The sequence below is a fragment of the Clarias gariepinus genome, chromosome 14, assembly GCF_024256425.1.
Source record: "Clarias gariepinus isolate MV-2021 ecotype Netherlands chromosome 14, CGAR_prim_01v2, whole genome shotgun sequence".
Classification (NCBI taxonomy): Eukaryota; Metazoa; Chordata; class Actinopteri; order Siluriformes; family Clariidae; genus Clarias; species Clarias gariepinus.
In genome coordinates this window covers 15,789,233-15,809,227 of record NC_071113.1, presented here as the reverse complement: position 1 = coordinate 15,809,227, position 19,995 = coordinate 15,789,233, and the positions used below count along the sequence as shown (strand labels likewise).

The 19,995-nt window shown below is 36.0% G+C and overlaps 2 protein-coding genes across 3 annotated transcripts; both read left to right on the top strand.

The window, feature by feature from the left end:
* The first annotated feature begins 126 nt into the window (after positions 1-126).
* On the top strand, positions 127-3,219 carry mrpl10 (mitochondrial ribosomal protein L10). Its single transcript, XM_053511268.1, has 5 exons — positions 127-264; positions 753-922; positions 1,985-2,149; positions 2,253-2,397; positions 2,494-3,219. Exons 1-5 carry the CDS (start codon positions 225-227, stop codon positions 2,739-2,741), a joined length of 768 nt encoding a protein of 255 aa, XP_053367243.1. The 5' UTR covers positions 127-224; the 3' UTR covers positions 2,742-3,219.
* A 1,103-nt stretch (positions 3,220-4,322) lies between these two features.
* On the top strand, positions 4,323-19,451 carry osbpl7 (oxysterol binding protein-like 7). 2 transcript variants are annotated; one of them, XM_053511264.1, is made up of 23 exons: positions 4,323-4,397; positions 6,501-6,661; positions 6,975-7,118; positions 7,433-7,486; positions 7,568-7,681; positions 7,790-7,945; positions 8,632-8,770; positions 9,009-9,127; positions 9,232-9,300; positions 9,522-9,545; positions 9,843-9,978; positions 10,100-10,230; positions 10,421-10,513; positions 10,736-10,883; positions 11,747-12,036; positions 14,634-14,771; positions 14,853-14,916; positions 15,015-15,093; positions 15,176-15,320; positions 15,424-15,574; positions 18,498-18,624; positions 18,760-18,882; positions 18,960-19,451. In XM_053511264.1, the coding sequence occupies exons 2-23, from the start codon at positions 6,533-6,535 to the stop codon at positions 19,066-19,068; spliced, it is 2,682 nt and encodes an 893-aa protein (XP_053367239.1). In that variant the 5' UTR covers positions 4,323-4,397; positions 6,501-6,532; the 3' UTR covers positions 19,069-19,451. The 2 variants fall into 2 exon arrangements, with proteins under 2 accessions (XP_053367239.1, XP_053367240.1); XM_053511265.1 differs by lacking the exon at positions 9,522-9,545.
* Positions 19,452-19,995: the final 544 nt, after the last annotated feature.

The window sequence follows — 19,995 nt, the reverse complement described above, 5'->3', positions numbered from 1 at the left end:
CTTTGAAGACGAGAAACAAAGTCGTAAAATGTAACACGGCACAACAAAAATCACTTTAAAATTTGTTTTAATATCAATAAAAGTAGAATATTTAGTCTGAATCATTCACGAATCTTTCACTTACGAGAACCTCACAACGCAATTGCAATGTTTTGAACCTCAGCTGGTCCTCAGCGGAACTGCACGCAGCGTGTGACGTCACTCAACGTCACATCCGGTGCAAGATGGCAGCGACCTTGTGTGGCAGGATTGTTACAAAAACAGGTATATTTTTTTTCTTTGGTACTTTATTGAATGAGTTAAAGAATAACGATAACTCATTAATTAACTTTCATTTTATCTGTATAATAGTTTATTTTAAATGAGATAAATTAGAGAGGTACTTTTTAACGTGTTTCTACACCAGTTTGTGGTCGTGGTGGTGTTTCCCAGTTCAGACTGAGGGCTCACATACACATACATTGTGCAGAATTGTGCAGGCTTTGTACGAATTTAAGCATAGAGACGCTTACTATGGAGTTTCAAGTGTTTCCCTTTAGTTCGTTGATGGTATTTACATTTGCTCATTTGGCTGATGCTTTAATCCAAACCAATTACAGTTGAATCACCTTAAGGATGTGACTTGATCAACGTTTTTAAAGCAAAAGTGATTATGGAAAAATATTTAGTCAAAGTTTTGTGCATTATGATTAATAACAATATGTCCTTAATTATATTTATGATAAATAACTATGTCCTTTATGTGCTTGCAGGATGTCTGCCCTTGTTTCAGAGTGTGCGTCATGGCTCCAAAGCTGTAACCCGCCACAGAAAGCCCATGCACTTCCTGAAGCAGAAGTTGATGGCTGTTACAGAATACATTCCCCCGAAACCTGCTGCTCCTCCTGGAGCTCTCGGTCAACGCACCCAGAAGACTAAGGAGGTGAGTGAAACCCAGTCAATATTAAACCTTTTATACCAGGCTTAGTTGTGTAATGTAATAATAAACAATGCATTTTTTCATGTATGACTTGAAATATATGGCCAAACGTTATTTTTTTGCCTCCTCTTTTCTGTTAAATAATCATAAGACTTTGGTGCTTTTAGGATTTGCACATTGAGGCACAGAAACCATAAGCAAAGTCAGGTCAAGCTGAAACCCAGATGTGTTCAGTGGGGTTGAAGTCAGGGCTCCGCGCAGGTCACTTAAATACACTGTCATTCTGGTTTTTGTGCTCTTAGTTGCAGTGAGGTGAAATCTTACTGTTACTGCATACAAAGAAGTTGTAGATTGTTGTTTGTTTCCAACTTTGTTTGGAAAATGTTCACTTACAGTATGGGTGTGAGGGCTAGGTGTCTGAACTTTTAGTTGTAGTTTGTTTGTATATATTTCTCAATGAACCGCTTTAAAAACATTGCTTTTAATACATTTGATACAGATAAATTAGGAGTTAGAAACTTTTTTCCTTTAACTTCAACACTATGACTTCCAGAAAAGAAAGTTATAAAAGTGTGATTTCACTACCATACTAAAGAGTCAAATTATAGTACGTTAAGATGGATTTGGATCTTAAATTCCAACTGGAAAATGAAGTAATAAAACAGTGTTTTTCTCTAAATTTATTCTGGCACAAACAATTATTTTTAATAAATAACTCTTCATTCTTAATAATTATTAGAATGTAATCTTTCTTTTAAAATATATTAATGAAAAAAAGGGTGAAACTTTATAATAACCTTTATATATAATATATATATATATATATATATATATATATATATATATCATTTACATTTAGGCATTTGGCAGACGCTCTTATCCAGAGCGACTTACAAAAAGTGCTTTAATCTTTACATAATTGGATACATATATATATATAAACCTTTTTTTAATAAAACTTTTTTTGTAACCTTTTACCCCACATTAAACAACATTTAGAGGCAAAACACACAGATATTATTCTGTGGTCTATTTAACTAATTTGTTATTTTTAATTTCCTTTAGCAAAGTGGCCTTGCGAAACTGTTAGAGAGAGATTTGGAGACGGTCTTCAGTGAGTGTAAAATGATTGCTGTGCTTCAAAACAATGCCACCAATGCTGAAGACATGTTGCTGCTGAAGCACAGACTTAAAAAACATGACATTACTGTCCAATTTTTCCCCAATCAGGTAATTACTGGTTTCAGTGAGCTGCAAGCTGTTTTTTATGCAGTTATAGAAGTTTAAACTGCATTCTTACAAATGCTTTTTTTGGGATTCTTTTCTTTTTTAGGTAGTAAGATCCTTTCTTTCTGGCAGTCAATATCGTAACATGCAACCTCTGTTTATTGGACAAACTGTGATGTTTGTCAGCAAAGAGCCAAAAGTGAAGGAAATGTTGCAAGTGTTAAGGAGTAGTCCTCAGATGTTGCTTTTGGGTGAGTTCTTCATTCTTTTTAATGAGCTACACAACAGTCGTCAGTGTTTTTTTAATCTTGGAATCTGCAAAAGAGTGAAAAGAAGTGTTTTTCCAGGTGCCTGTATTGAGAACACACTACTCTCACGAGAAGGGATCCTTAACTACTCCAAACTGCCGTCCATGCGTACTGTCCATGGTGAACTGGTTGGAGGCTTGACCTTGATGACGTCACAAACTGTTTCAATGCTGCAACAGCACCCTGCGTATCTCTCGGTTCTTCTCCAGCAGCATATTAAGCAGCAGCAGCCTGCAGATAATACTGAGCTCAAGGCTGTGCCTAAAACTGGAGAAACAACAGCCTAAATTAATTTATGTCTCTTCAGAAGCTGAAAGCAATTTTATATCCATTAGTATGAACTTTGTGTGGACTCAAAAAAAACATTGCTATTGTATTGACCTAAATATGTCATGTACTTTATTTATGGTCTTGAATCCACATTAAGAGATGTTGCAAGATGGCAGGTTTATTATTGAAGGCACCATTTACAGTCACCTGGTTCTTTTATTATACAAAACTATATAATTGTCTAATTGCATATCACACACAGCAATTTTTTTTATTGGTAATAGTGAAATATTTGAGTAATAGAAATATGACTGTTGTTTGGAAGAAGCATATTGTCTGGTCAACCAGACATAATACATCCAGTCTTGTGGATTCTGTTATTATTTTGTAAATTATCTTATATTTCTGCCACATTACACATCTACTGTATAGTGCACTCTAAAATTTCTAGCATCCTTTATGATTTTTTTAAAATAAAGATGTCAAGGAATAATATATGCTATATTTCAAATGGATTCAAAATTATTAACATCAATTCAAATAACATTTTGTGATGCCTGCCATAAAAAGTCTGTTTTTATAATGTCTCACAAGTTGGTGACATTTGGGATCGCCTTTGCAAAAACATAACTTTTGTGTTTAACCACCGTCCTTGCAGAAGCAATCAGGATTTTGGACAGAAATTTCATCATCAATCTTAACTATTATGTTTGCTGATTGTGTGAATGACCAAAATCCTTGTATTTTGATCTCATGGCCAAAACCTGATGCCAAATGTAGTTTAATGCCATTTGGGCGAGCTCTGCATATCATTAGATGTTATCTGAAAAGGTTTGTTTCTTGCAAACCTTACAATGGGAAATAAACTGTACATCTTAAGCTATGATCTTTGAGTTCTTTTACCCTGCTTTTCCAGATTCTGCTCTAAATTAGGTAAAACTTCTTATATATTACAACAAAATAACAACAAAGTTAATCACTCAGCGATAAAACATGTTTCCTGTATTTAAAGCAGCTGAAAGCATGACATGAATTGGATCCTAATGGCATGTTGGCTGTGATTAACAGTATTTTAAGTTTGTTTTATTTTATGGAAAAGTATGAAAAAATTAGGGTTAAAAATGACCTATGTATACACTTGGAGAATTCCTGAGGAGAAAATATTTTGTTAGAACAAAGGAAAAAAAGCTTCTCTTTTTATTTAAGATAAGTGTTGTGTGAAATGTTTTAAAGGGTTTTATTAATTTAAGAGGGGCTCATTTAAATGTATGATTGCACTAAGATTATAGTGTTTACCTTAGATATAGTTAAAATTTTTATTTCCTAAAATAATCACTAGGTGGAGATCCTACTCTTCCAGGCCAGTTCACTAAATGATGAGTGATCAGCTTGCATTGAAAATGTAGGCTAAAAATTTGTTGTTGAACATATCGTCAGAGCCATTTGCCTGTCCCTCTAATTCCTCCTGCTCCTTCGTCACTAATGCGGATAATGGTTTATCCCTGGAAGATGTGAAGACACTCACTAGGACAGTTGAGTTACTCACAACAAATACAGTTTTTTTTTTTTTACCATAATCAGTGGGAATATAATTTTACAAATGGAGAAACTGATTTGTGTGGAAACATGGATTCTAAAATATTTCTGAAGTAGATTTTTTATAGGAATCTCAGGTAAGAGGCAAACACACACAATGGATAAATCTTTATACTATACTGTTGTTAATGAGCATATTAAACTTCTTGGATTCTGGAAATTGTGTTCTTACACTGTGTAGATCATTGTTGTTTAACTACAGTGTCCTTTAAAAAAATAATTTTACCTTTCTATCTAACTAAAACAGATTTATATAAAAAATAATATAACGTACTGTGTGTGATTTAGTTCTACAGTATAACCGCCTGTTTCTGTTTCCTGGGAATAAAATAATAAACTCCAAATCTTAATGCTCAAAAGACACATATGCTGCTAGTAAACAAATAGATTATTTAATACAGAATGTGACAAATATTGACAATACATTATTTAATATAGAATGTGACAAATATTGACAATACATTATTTAATATAGAATGTGACAAATGTACCTGATTATTGATTTCATTAAACAGGAACATCTCTTTACAGGTCATTATGTAGATTATCACAAACTCAAGCTTTTTTGTTACCTTTTATAGGCAGACATGATCATATACCAACAACTGGAACTGTTTTAATTATCAGATTACTAGTTAGAATTACTTGTAGAATAATACTACTTACTTTGTCTCTCAAATGTTTTAGTCACCCGTTGTAATATCTTCAGATACCTAATTTCTTTACTCTCACAACGTATCTAAAGAGAAAGTCACGCAAACAATTAACCCTGGCCAATAAATGAAGTGCTTCTTTAAAATGAAGAGCTTAACATGACCATAAGCAAGTAATAGTCTAGTGTTCTGTATTTTTTCCACGTTGAGTAAGCAAAGCTTTGGCACCTGATATAAACCCTTTATCCTGTTTCCTCCAGCATGCTTCTGCAGCTGAGGTCAATCCAGCTTCAGTGGTAAATCTTTCACTATCCTTCACTTGAACAGGGTGAAACTCAGACATGAAAAAGCCCTATTTGTTATTGCAGAAGTATTTAACTCATTCAGTTTAGTGTTTCATGAAACTTCTCATCTTTATACTTTAATTGCTTACAATATCTATCTATCTATCTATCTATCTATCTATCTATCTATCTATCTATCTATCTATCTATCTATCTATCTCTCTCTCTCTCTCTCTCTCTATATATATATATATATATATATATATATATATATATATATACTGTATATATATATATATATATATATATATATATATATATATATATATACAAATTACACAAACACACACACACACACACACACATATATATATATATATATATATATATGGTCACACATAATTTACATGATAGCCTTTGCCGATTATGGTAATGATTATTCTATAGTTTTCATCATCTTCATCATCATCATCGACAACGACAACAATAATAATAATAACTATAATGATAGTCATTTTATTTAGCTTGTCATCTTGTTAAGGCCTGGGCTATCCAAGCAACAGGCAAAACATGAATGCTAAAATAACATCACTTAAAGCCAATTACCATAATCCTCTCACACTGAGACTCTTGCTGGTGCTAGATTTCTTACCCTTACTGTACTTGTATTATATCTTAATTCCACTTTTGAAAAAAAAAAATCAAATTAAAAGAGAATTTTCGATAAATAAACACGTGAGATATATTTTACCCTACCTTTTTATCTTGGTCTGTATTGTTTATTGTATGGTACCTTTGCAGGCACTGATCTAGGAGGAACTGAAGCCTAAGAGATACTCTTCATTATCCCTGGCTGATATCTGCTTTCTGGGCATGTTTAAGCATGTTGGTATTCAAAACTGTGAATGTTTTGAAACACACCCATGTCTCTACTTAATGACCGTGTTACTGTACTTTTTGTTTTAAGTTTTAGAATGGTTGTGTGATGTCAGGATAACCCTGTTAATAAATAAATAAATAAATAAATAATACCATGTCCAGCAAGTGATCTAAATAAAGTTGTTGTCAAATGCTCAAGCTATCCCTTTATATAGATGAAGTCTGAAGTGATGCTGTGGCTAAAGAAATAATTCTCTCTTTTTTTTGCCATCAACACAACCCAGTTGAAGAATACAACAAAAATCCAATTTATTTGTTAGTGTGAACATTTTTGTAATAATGTAAAAATTCTTGCTTTGAACAGTTCAATCAAGAAGTGCAGAGAGCGTTTTAATTATGGAGTCCCATGGCTCAACGCTGTGCCACAACCAGTTTCAGACTGGACAAGATAGATCACCTGCTGAATGGCAAAGGCCTTCGCACTCCCGGAGCAGCAGCACTGCATCCTCTCGTCAATCCAGACAGGTTTCTCCACCTACAATCACCCTGATTTATCACTGTCCTTTCACCGTAGCATTGTGTTTCTTAAGAACAGATCCACCTATATGAGCTTTTTCATTGGGTGTAAGGAACCTGTTGTTCAACCTCTAAATCACAAATTGTAAGCCAAACAAGCCTTAACCAGTCCAGTAAAGGAAGTGCTCTTCATTATTGTTTACTGTACCATGGATTTACCTGTGCAGTTAAAACTGACAGGTGTACATGGTTGTGGATATTAGATTCAGATATTTCCACTTTTAAAGTAGGTCACAAGGCTCTTGTTTGGTCTACACTTTAGAATATAAAAGACTGGGAGATAATGGATGACATGCAGAAGGATTTTGATGCCAGTGGTGAGACCGTGCAGGATACGAGTCCTCCTGCCATCTGTGAAGGCTACTTGATGAAGAGGAGAAAATGGCATCTCAAAGGCTGGCACAAGGTTAGGAAATATCACAAATCTCTTTTTGGATTGAATAAATATTGGATTGAATAAAAACCCAGAGGTAACATATTGAGACCTACTGTAGAAATAATAAAAAAAAAACTAAGATCATTTTGCCAAGATCATCAGAAAGAACTTTCAAAAATTTTACAAATTTTGAAAAACATTTGTTAAAATAGGTGAAGCAGTTGCTGGTTTATGTAGTTATACAGTATAGTCAAACTTAGTGTGGTTTGGTTTTTTTTGCAACATATTTATTGCAAAAAATTATTAGAATTATTACAATAATAATGTTTGTTTTTGTCTCCCAGAGATACTTTGTACTGGAAAAAGGAATTCTCAAATATTCAAAAAACCAATATGATGTAAGTAAGATGTTATTTAATAAATATATTAGGCTTTACACCCCATACACAGGTCCATCTCACATATTATACCATTGACAGTGTTCTAAAGGGAAATTAAATGGGTCAATTGATGTCAGTCTGGCAGTGATGTCTGTAAACAAAAAAGCAAGACGAATAGACTTGGATACTGGAGACAGCCTCTATCACATTAAGGTAATCTGTCAACAAATAAAATGTATATTTTTGTAGCATCTTTCAAGCTAAAGAAAATTTGTATGTATGCAAACGATCTTGTGTGTTTTTGTTCGTTTTTTAATGAAGGCAAAGAACCATGATCTGTATTATATATGGGTGACCAAACTAAGTGCCCATCGGATGTATAAGAGGAATGAAGCAGCACATGATCACAACAACCTGCTGCGGGCCCTGTCTCGAAGCAGCAATGTGCTTCAAGGAAATAGTGCAATGCAAAATGTGGTAAGCTATGAATATTAGATTGCTTATACATCATTTAGCAGGAATTTTGTCTTCAGGAATCAGTGGAATAGACTAGTAAAGTGTTTACTTGAATTAATATGTAAAAGTAAGGACCGTTAATGGTATGTTCCGCAAATAAATGCTGAATGTCGATTATATATCATGGGCTAGCATTATAATACAGTATCTCTAATCCCACAAACTAACTTAAATGCTTCATATTTGTTTGTTTTTTCCCTTCAAGAAACTGCACATGCATGGTATATAAAAGCTATACTATAAGTATAGTACAGTATATACTATATAACTATACTTTCATGATGAAAAAATAGGTTTTTTTAATAAGAAATTAACCACAACATTTTTTTCCTATAAAAAAAAAATCTCCTAAAGTGTTTTATGTGGGCGGCACAGTGGTGTAGTGGTTAGCACTGTCGCCTTGCACAAATTGTTTAATTAAAAAGACACAGGTATTTAAAAATGGTACATAATATATACTGTATAATATTTGTGATATACAGTTTAATTATAGTTAGGACTTTTTTCCCCCAACTCTGGCCATGTTAAAATAGATCTGACATACACATACAGTATGGATCAGGATACATAAAATTGCAGAAGTTCAGAACATAATCTGTTTTATGGATAGAACTCTTAAATGTTGCTGTAAAATGTATGTTTTTCAGTGCCAGAACATGTCTCAGGACTCATACTTGGGTGATACTGCAGCTCAGAGTGAAGACCTGGATGTGACAGACACTGGTGTCAATGGGAAAGTGTGTGCTTGGCTGCAGCAGGCCCAGGACCCAGACAGCTGCACTCAGGGTATTTTAGTACCTGGTCTTGCATGTTTTTTTTGTGTATTTGAAACATATAATAAATGATCCATAATTAAACACGTGCATAGAATCATGAAAACAATACAATTTAGCCTACAGCTCATAATAAACACATAAAACGCTTTTGTGGAGATTAAAGACATACTGTATGAGCCCTTTCCACAAGATGATATGCCCTTGGTTTTAGCTACAGTGTACAGTATACTATATGTATTCCTGTTCAGAACTCAACCGCTGTCAAATAGAGCTGAACGATCTAAACCGGTTGGTGCAGAAACTTCACAATCTGGAATTAGACAAGGCTGTTAGTAATGGAGAGCTAAAGAGAATCATCAGCATGCAGGTAAAAAAGACTATTCACAACCTTAATGCCATGTTACTGTTAAAACTAAAATTAGGCTACATACGTAGCAGACGTTTGATTAGTGCTTTGTGTTTAAATGACAGAATCTTTCACTTGAGAGGCCCAAGAAGAAATCTAGCAGGATATGGGGACACACTCATACACTTGGCATGGTGAGTCAGAGGTTTTAAAAGGCTGTCTGATAAAAGGACTAATTCTCATTTTGCATTTTCACATTCCTCCCTCTCACTTATGTTTAGTTAATATTTTAGCAAAACAGCGATTAGTAATGAAATATACATTTTCTGTGCAGTTTAATTCACATTTTTATGGGTTGTCAGTTAGTGTAGAAATGTCAATAATATTATAATTACTCTTATTCTTTTACATTAAGCCACTACGTAGGATTACTAAATCGGTAAGTCAACAGAACATTTTGAATTAAGGTTTGAAACAGCTGTTCAATTCATTTAGACAATTTAACTCCTGACAAGACTATGTACAAGACAGGACTATAACAGTCTACACCCTTCGTTACTGACTGTTTTTTAATCCTATGATTTTTTTTTTTTTGCATGGATGTTATAGTATAGCCCTGTACATCTCTGACAATATTCTTCTTTAAGCAGAAGTAATTAGTAAGTAATTCCTTATATGATGCATCTTTTCCAGAGAACTGGACTAACAGGCTTTTTCTATTTACTATTTACTTCAGTTCTCATCGTCCCACTTGGGCGCTTCGATGCCCTCCATCCCTGAATATGTCCACACCCAGCTTGCCCCCTCAGGCTCCTCTAGCTCCCCTGAAAGCAAAAAACTTTACCAGGACATCTGCACTGTGTCCCAAAGAGGTAGAACAGTAAATAGTAAATAGTAGAACACACACACATACACAAGAGAGACAATTAATGATATTGATTTGAAGAGCATTGTGTAACCTCAATGATTTAAAAAACTCTTGCTCCAAAACAGTGCATGGCACTCTGAGGTCTGTGCACGAGGCTCTGTTTCTGGAGCGGCAGAGGATACAGGACAGCTGGTCCAGCAGCGAGCTTCGCCAGAACACATCTGCTCAAATTAACATATGCAGTACCCTAACTGAGGTAAGATTATTCGTTCATAATTCATCATGCAACAAACTTAAATGTAAAATGTATACTGTATTTAACTGAATATTTAAGTAAAATACATTATAAAGACATACAGTACTCTTGTTGCTGTACTGGGTCTATGTATTAATCTGCAGGATACCCAATCATCTTTATGTAAAAGTATATTTATGTGTGTGCTCAGTTAGACATGAAGTCCCGGCAAACACAAATCCACACAAGGTCAGAGTGCTCTGACTCCTCTGAGGAATCCTATCACACTGTGACCCTGAGAAAGGTGTGTCCCTCCCCAAGCTGAAGTTTACCACCTGGCTAATTTCCAGTTTCTTTATACGTTGTGGTTCTCTTCTCGCTGCTCTCTCAACAATTTCTTTGCATGTGCTCGTGTTTTATCTGCTTGATCAGTTAAACACTCTTTAGCAATTAACAGTTCTGACAACAGCCGTTTTTAAATCATTTGAGTGACATGGACTTTCATTTGTGATTTCTTGTTCTTTAGTCTGAATCGATATGCCGTGGCTCAGTGACCGACTCAGTGGCAGAGTATTTTGATGCATATTCTGAGATTTGTGAAAGTTTCTCTGAAGCATCGGATGAGTCGGGTCTAAGTGATGTCTCCAGTAATTCAGAGCCTGAAAAAGACCATGGTTGGTATAAACATTGATATGATGTTTGAAATTCTGGAATAATAATCGGGCTGGCAATATACAATGAAACCTTGGATTGCGAATTACTTGGTCTACGAGCATTTTTGCAAGATGATCAAAATTTTCAAATAAATTTTAACTTGTTTAAAAAGAGCAAGCTCCTGACATACAAGTAGTCAGTGGTACGCATGCGCTTTTTCACAACTGAGCCAATGGTTCTTCTCTCTCGCGCGCTGTTGGATTGTGGGTAATCATTTCCCATGGTCAGTCTCAGTGCGCATGCACCACTTGTATAGTTAACATCCGTGCGCACATGTTCTGTTTACCCTAACATTGTGACCACATGAGCGTGTGAATAAAGCATTTTTTTTTTATTTTGTGTGCAAGTGTAGTGACTGTTCTTCAGTAATTGTATTGCAACAATGGCCTCCTGGAAAATAAAGATTACAAAGGCTGTAGCAGTGCGGGAGATTAGTCTGTTTAACCACAATGCAATGTCACATTTCTGCGAAAATCTTAAAAGGAGGCAAAAGCAATTGTCATTAGAACGGTTCATTGTTAAAGAAGTTTCCCGACAGAGCAGTGTTTTAGTGTGTGTATGTGTGTGTGTTTGTTTGTGTGTGCATACGTGTGTGTGTAAAAGTTGTGTATGTTGAACATTTTGGTGTGTGGAATGAATCAACTGAATTTCAATTATTTCCCATAGGGAAATTCACTTTGATATACGAATGAGTGCTTTAATATACAAGCACGCTTTTGAATTATGCATGCAATCCAAGGTTTACCTGTAGTTTATTTGACAGAAATGTTATATGGATCAGTTCATTGTATTATATATTTTTTCCTACTTATATATTCTGCAGTAACAGCGACACTGAAGTACCGTGCCAGCCTTTCCAAAGCATCAGCAAAACCCAGGTTGATTTTGGGGAGATCTGTCCACCGCACAACACTGCCTGCAGTTTGCCCTGATAACAGTCATGTAGGCCTTATGACCATTCTTTATAACAACATTGGGAAAGACCTGTCACGTGTATCCATGCCTGCAGCACTGAATGAGCCTGTAAATCTACTCCAGAGGCTCTGTGAGGAACTGGAGTATTCAGAGCTACTGGACACAGCCAACCGTACTGATGACCCCTACCAGAGAATGGTACTATTTACTAAAGTTAATGAGCTGACTAATAAAACGTTTAAGGTGCTATGCAATATGACATACACTGCCTGGCCAAAAAAAGTCACACACTCTAAGATTTAATTCTATCACATTAAGCTCTGATTACAGCACCAGTTCATGTTGCTGAGCCTAGACCTGACCAATCTTTATGCTTGGTAACAAATTCAAGCCTTTTTTCTGTTCAGTCTCACTAACAAGTGGCTTTTTTATGGTCACACATCTTTTTAGACCAAATCCAGTGTTTTTCTTATCATGTTAGTAAATGCTATTACTTTCACTATTAAACATAGCTATGGTTTTCACTGTTTTTTCCCGACGACATAGTGTATCTTCCACAAAATGGACAATTCAGCACTATCCTTTCAGGTTTTGATAATGTGTTAAAGTGATCTTAGCCCAGTTTTAATCATTTCAAATCTCTTAGGCTGCCTGTTTGATGCAGCCCTTCTGAAATGGTGACTTTTTTTTGGCAGGCAGTGTATTTGTGAGGTTGGTATGAATCATGTAAGTTTAGAGTTTACTGTACTTTTCAAATGCTCTTGTGCAAAGTAGTCATAAAAGTATGAAAACACTCTTCTTATTAATGTCAGGTGCCCTTAGATGTTCTTTTGTAATTGAATTGAAACAAAGATAATTCTTAAAATGATTCACATATATTCTAGATTAAGTACATGTAAAGTGAAAAGTTTCAAGCCTTTTGATTGTTTTGCTTTACTTTCCAGTATGTTAAAATATTTGAATTTTAAAATTCGTATAAAATTATTATTTATACAAAATAAATACCATGTATCCAGTGTTGGGTGTAATGCGTTACAAAGTAACGTTGGAGCTAGAGTTAGTAGCGTTAGAGTACTTGGATTACTTTTTGGGTGAAATGAGTAATCTAACGCTTTAGGTCCGCCATTTAAGTACTCAGTTATTTAGTTATATTTTTAAAACTGTAATCTGTTATTTAGACATTTTATGTAATCCGTTATGTAAGCCAGACAACAGTAATTCCGTTAGCGACCGTGAGTGACCGCCCGATTTTCCGCAAAGTTCTGAAAGGTCTGCGAGGGCCGATGCACGGAAAGATGGAAACCTAATCACAGTCCTAATCACAAAACTCGTGGTGAATCAGCCCCCTCGCGAAATCATGTGGGTGAGATAGGGGTATTAGTAGTTAACCGATTATGGGCCAAACTTCGCTGAGTGATGATGAAAGAATATTTATAAAGGTCTTGACTGAAACAACATGCATGAGGAATCACAAAGGAAGTTTTCATTTTTTGCAATGGAAGAGCTAACTAGTTACTTTTATCAGAAAGTAACACTGTAATGTAACTGATTACTTTTTATGGGCAGTATTTTTGTAATGTAACTAGTTACTTTAAAAAGTAACATCCCCCAACACTGCGTGTATCTTGGTCTAGTTTAGTACACACAACCACAATCATGGGGATGAATGCTGACTTGACAATAACTTGACAGACGAATAAATCACAGAAGGTCATAGCTGCAAGCGCTTGCTGTTTGCAAATTGATTTCTTGAAGCATATTCATGGAATGTTGACTGGAGGAGAACAGTGTGGTAGGAAAAGGGGCATAATCATACAATTAAGATTGACACACAAGGCTGGGTAGAATGAGGCTGGAGTCAGTGCATCAAAAGCCAACATGGACAGATGTCTTCAGGAAATGGGCTACAACTGTTGCAGTCTTAGCATCAAGCCACTCCTGAATCAGAGATGATGTCAGAGACATCTTACATGGGATAAGGAGAAAAATAACTGGGATTTTAATCAGTGATCCAAAGTCCATCTGGAAATCAAGGTACCAGGAAGGAATCAAGGAGGAGGAGTGGAGAGCAAAAGAATCCAAGTTTCATGTGACATTTCTATAGTCTGTGATGATTTGGACCACCATTTCATCTGCTGTTTTATCAAGTCCAAAGTCAATGCAGCCATCTACCAGGAGGTTTTAGAACACCACTTGCTTCTGTCTGCTGAAAATGCCAAAGCCTTATGAAAATGCCAAATTTCCTTTTCCAGCATGACTTAGCACCTGCCCACAGGATTTACACTACCACTAACGGGTTTGGTGACCGTAATATTACTGTGCTTGATTGGCCAGCCAACAACCTCTGACCTGAACCCCATAAAAAATCTGTGGGGTATTGTCAAAAGAAAGATGATATGACAGTAGATAACAGTGACATATGAGCAATATGTAACATATTACAATATAGATGAGCTGAAGGCTGATATCAAAGCAACCTGGTTTTTTAGTAATGCCTCAGCAGTGTGACAGGCTGATCGCCTTCATGCTTCATCTATGCAGTAGAGCCCCAAAGAACATAATGTGTGCTAAAGAGCACGGAGTGCATAATTTAGGATACTGCTTTTTTCAAACTCTTGAAATATTACACATATGTGTAATGAATCTAGAATACAGTATATGTGAATTTTGTTTTTTGAATTAAACTGCACAAAAAAATGGACTTTGCCTTGATATTCTATTTCTTTTTTTTTTAAGATTCACTTTAATTACAGTATAAGTTAAGTGTTTAGTAACATTGTCTTGTTGTTGTTTAGGTGTACATTGCTGCCTTTGCTATCTCTGGCTATTCTTCAGCTCAGTATCGTAACCGGTATAAGCCCTTTAACCCAGTTCTGGGAGAGACATTTGAGTGTGTAAGGGAGGACAGAGGTTTCCGCTTTATTAGTGAACAGGTAGGTGACTGGTCAAACTGGCATCACATTCGAAACATTTATCAAAAGGTGTTTTCTCATTCACTACCATTTTGTCTTTAGGTTTGTCATCACCCACCCATCTCCGCTTGCCATGCTGTCTCAGACAACTTTTGCTTTTGGCAGGGTGGGCCCTCATAACCGAAGTTAACAATATTCATTTAAATATAATATGCATCGTAGGTGAGCAACTTTGTGTGAGTTAATTAATATTTTTGTCTACAGATCAGAGATGGAAGAACAAATTCTGGGGAAAGTCTTTGGAGATAATGCCAGCTGGAATGGTCAATGTAACCCTATCAAGGTGATGCCCCACTTTCTTTAAAATGGATTATGTAATTATTTTAAAGTAAATAGAAAGAGTCTGATCATTTAGTTGTGTTTAGGTATGGAGACCACTATGAATGGAATAAAGTGGTGACTTGCATTCACAATGTCCTGAGTCAGCAGCGCTACCTAGAGCACTATGGGGAGGCAACAATCCGTAACTTGAACAGCTCTGTCTGTACCTGTAAGATCACATTTGTTAAGGTGGGAATAGTTTTTAATATTGAGTTTTTTTTATTTATTTATATGCTGTAGAAAACAATCACTATATACTCAGTTAATCATATGAATCCTGTTTCTTTGTCAGTCTCGCTATTGGGGCTCAGATGCAAATAAGAACGAGGTTCAAGGGCAGGTACTAGATGAGAGTGGTAATATAGTGCATCGATTTGGAGGATTCTGGCATGAGGGGATTTTCTGTGATACACTACCCAATCCTCAATGTATCTGGAAACCATGTAAGTTACTGTAATTACTATAGTTTGTTTATAAGCTATGTATTTTACACTGCAATTTATTTTAGAAATATATTTAAAAAATAAATAATGAAAATGTTTTTAAAAGACAATTAAAAAATTCACAGTTTACAGGTCTGGATAATATACTATGTATAATTTAGCTAAAACTTATACTGCCTGGCTAATTGGCGTTCCCAAATTGCAGTGCGTAGTGTGTGAATGGGTGTGTGAGTGTGTGTATGTGTGTGTGCCCTGTGATGAATTGGCACCCTGTCCAGGGTGTACCCTGCGTCGTGCCCTAAGTCTTCTGGGATAGGCTCCATGAAAGTCCCTGCGACCCTGAAAACAGGATAAAGCAGTATAGAAGATGAGTGAGTGAGTTTACTGCCTGGCCAAAAAAAATGAATGACATACATTAGCATATCTTTTATTAGTTTGATTACAGCGCTTGTGTGATTACACCATTTCATTGGCCAATTCATTGTCCTAGAATATGGCCGTGCTATTAGGAAAGAAAAAGCTATTGACAAGATTTTGGTCACTGCATATACTATACAGTATTTAGGCAGTTTGCTAACTTTATTTTATTGCCACACAACATAGCTGCGCGTACACCTGGCTAAACACTATGCATGATGATTGCATCATTCTTTACACTTCTTACTTTGATACACCCTATCACTCTGGAGTAAAATAAATCTGGACTTATCAGACCACTTGACCATTTTCCATTAGGTAGCAAATTAAAACCTTTTTTTCTTCTAATTATTTTCACTTACAAGTACAAACGTTTTAATTATAAATATTTTCATGCACATACAGTGGTGTAAAAAGGTGTTTGCCCCTCACTGATTTATAATTCTTTTGCATGTTTGTCACACTTTAATGTTTCAGATCATCAAAAAATGCATCAAAAGCATCATGCATTTTTAAATTAAGGTTTTTATTATTAAGGGAAAACAAAATCCAAAACTACATAGCCCTGTGTGAAAAAATGTTTTCCCCCTATATCTGGTTGGTACAACCTTAGCAGAAACAATGTAATCAGGAACAAGCTGTAATCAAGCATTTTCGATAACTTGCAGTGAGTCTGTTACAGCACTGTGGAGGAATTTTGGCCCACTCATCTTTGCAGAATTGTTGTAATTCAGCCACAATGAAGGGTTTTTGAGCATGAACTGCCTTTTTAAGGTCATGTCATTGCATCTCAATTGGATTCAGGTCAGGACTTTGACTAGGCCACTCCAAAGTCTTTATTTTGTTTTTCTTCACCTATTCAGAAGTGGACTTGCTGGTGTGCTTTGGATCATTGTACTGCTGCAGAACCTAAGTTCGCTCCAGCTTAAGGTCACAAAAAGATGGCTGGACATTATTCTTTAGGATATTTTGGTACACAGCAGAGTTCATGGTTCCATTTATCACAGCAAGTCTTCCAGGTCCTGAAGCAGCAAAACACCACCAGACCATCACACTACCACCACCATATTTTACTGTTGGTATGATGTTCTTTTTCTAAAATGGAGTGTTACTTTTACACAACACATAATGGGACACACACTTTTCAAAAAGTTCAACTTTTGTCTCGTCAGTCCGCAGAGTATTTTCCCAAAAGTTTTGGGGATCATCTACATGCATTCTGGGAAAACTGAGATTTTATGTTCTTTTTTGTGACCTCTTAGGTGAGTTGTCTCTGCGCTCTTGGGGTAATTTTGGTCGGACGGCCACTCATGGGAAGGTTCTCTACTGAGCCATGTTTTTGCCATTTGTGGATAATGGCTCTCACTGTGGTTCGCTGCAGTCCCAAAGCTTTAGAAATGGCTTCATAACCTTTTCCAGACTGATAGATCTCAATTATTTTCTTTCTCATTTGGTTTGGAATTTTTTTGGATCTCGATGTCTAGCTTTTGAGGATCTTTTGGTCTACATCACTTTGTCAGGCAGATCCTATTTAAGAGATTCCTGGGTGCCTGGTTGTAGTTAGAGAAATTGAACTCAGGTGTGATAAACCAGAGTTATGTTTTAATGGGGGGGTGGGGGGAATACTTTTTCACATAGGGATATGTAGTTTTGGATTTTCCCTTAACAATAAAAACCTTCATTTAAAAACTGCATGATGTGTTTACTTTGACTAATATTTAAACTTTTTCGATGATCTAAAACATCACAGTGTGACAAACATGCAAAAAGAAACCAGTAAGGGGGCAAACACTTTTTCACACCATTGTGGCTCCACATAGCTGTTTAGTCCCAGTTCTGTGAGGTTTCATCACACTGTGTCTGTGGAAATGCTCTTACTTTCAATATTACACATAGCTGTGGTTTCTACTGATGGTTTCAACTTTACCAGGTGATTAAATGATCTCCATTCATGATTTTTTTTTCTGACCACAAAGTTGACGGATCAGCACTATCCTTGCTTTGGATACTTCTTAACCCAATCCAGTAATTTTGGAAATAAATGTTTTTTCTTTGCTTGATATACTGTAGGCCAATACTTTGACCTTTTTTTTAAATGGAAACTTTTTGTTTTAGCTAGACAGTGTATATGAAAAGTAAAATATCTTTTCAAAATCAAAGCAAATTCATAAACTGAATTTTAGATGGTAAAAGAACTGAAGAAACTTTTGTCATCTTGATGTTGGGATGTAATTGCTAACAATACCACCGAGTAAATTTGCCAAACTGTCGCCTAGACTGCAGAAGTGTGGTAGTGATTGATTATCTCAAAGATACCTCAGAATTATCTTAACATCATAGCCACAAGATGCACCACTGCATACTTAGATAGAAACCATGATATCAAGCCAATGAATCATAATAAATACATGTAACATATACCTTTAAATTAAGTTTTTTTCTACCTGAAAGATCAATTCCTCAGAGTAACTGTACTGTACATCACTGTATCTGTTTTACCTTGCAGACCCTCAGCCTAAAGACCACATGCTGTACTATGGATTCTCCAACTTTGCAATGGAAATGAATGAGCTAAACCCTGAACTTGAACCTCTGCTGCCCCCAACAGATACACGTCTGCGTCCAGACCAAAGGCGAGTCTATAAGCGCAAAACTGGATGTGTAATGGAACATATTGCCTACTTCCTCTAGAAACCCCTGCACAGTAAAGGGTAGTGCTGCTTATGTAGGTTGTGTATAAATATGCTTTACTTCATTACTGTGGCCAGGATGTTGGAGGAAGGCAGGGTGGAGGAGGTAGACAAAAAGAAAGATGAGGTGGAGGAAAAACAGAGAGAACGGAGGAAGATTTTGGCCAAGCGAGGAGAGCCGCATATGCCTCGTTTCTTCAGGTAAGAGGAGTGATCAGAATATCCTAAATGATTTTTCAGTTTTTGGTTGGTGAGCACGTGCTTTCTGTCTTTTGCAGGAAATCTGTTGATGCAGCTGGTAAAGAAGTGTGGCTCACTAATGGAACTTACTGGAAGCTGAGAGAGAATCCTGGATTCTCAAACATGAAAAACTTGGAATTATGGTGAAGTCTCAGAGGAGTTTAAGACTTTGGACTATAAAACTTTCTTACACCTTTCTTGAAGTATGTGGACTTGAACTCAAAGCAAATAGTAGAGCAGAGATGAACTGCCCAGGACAGACTGGGCAAGGATAAAGCTCTTGACCAAAGACCAAGATTTTCTCTTGTTCTCTATTGAAGTATACATTACAGGCATTATTTATGGCTGGACACTTAAATCTAATTATTTAGTGGTTAATCCATCTGTGTATCTACCTTCTTCCTTAAAATGATTGTTATCTACAAAGGACAAAAACTTGGGAAGATCATTGTGTTGTGTTAGTTCTTTTAATCAAAACCATGTGGGTTGTAGAAAAAAATAAATCGTATTTTGAAGCTTCTGCTAAACCAGAGGAGTGTGCAGGGCTGTTTTGTATTCTTCCTCCCACCCACTACCAGATCCCATTCACTTCTTCAGATTTTTTTAAAAATACACAGCTGTGATATTTTCTAATGCCCTCATGAAATGTAATTTAAACTTCAACAATCAATAAAGAGCAGTCACTTCATGCTTTACAAGTAAAACTGTCCACTTTTGTTGGGTCCCATGGGATCCCGGTCATGATAAACCCTTCTAGCTTAAGCCTTATCTGATAATTTTCTACATGAGGAAGGTCATTTACTTGTGTAACTGAAAACAGGAGTGAAGAAAGATTTTGCAGGACACAGCTTTTTATGGTATTCAGGTAGTACAATAACAAAAAACGCACTCTGCTGTGTGACAGGGTGATTCATTTGTTTTATTTGTGTGACAAATGTATTCATTTTTTTATTACTTTCACTGTGCAGGGGCTGAGGGAGACCTGTAGCCTAGTCCAGAGGGACTCGGGGCACATGGTGGAAATAAACCCTGGATGGGGTGCCAATATATCACACGGCACAAACACACACAATT

Bases quoted from the DNA above. Each gene is read 5' to 3' on its own strand.
- mrpl10 (XM_053511268.1), top strand. From the start codon at position 225: ATGGCAGCGACCTTGTGTGGCAGGATTGTTACAAAAACAG. The intron at 923-1,984 runs GTGAGTGAAACC...AATTTCCTTTAG, and splicing joins GCACCCAGAAGACTAAGGAG to CAAAGTGGCCTTGCGAAACT. The intron at 2,398-2,493 runs GTGAGTTCTTCA...GTGTTTTTCCAG, and splicing joins TCCTCAGATGTTGCTTTTGG to GTGCCTGTATTGAGAACACA.
- osbpl7 (XM_053511264.1), top strand. From the start codon at position 6,533: ATGGAGTCCCATGGCTCAACGCTGTGCCACAACCAGTTTCAGACTGGA. The intron at 6,662-6,974 runs GTTTCTCCACCT...TCTACACTTTAG, and splicing joins CCTCTCGTCAATCCAGACAG to AATATAAAAGACTGGGAGAT. The intron at 15,094-15,175 runs GTGATGCCCCAC...AGTTGTGTTTAG, and splicing joins GTCAATGTAACCCTATCAAG to GTATGGAGACCACTATGAAT.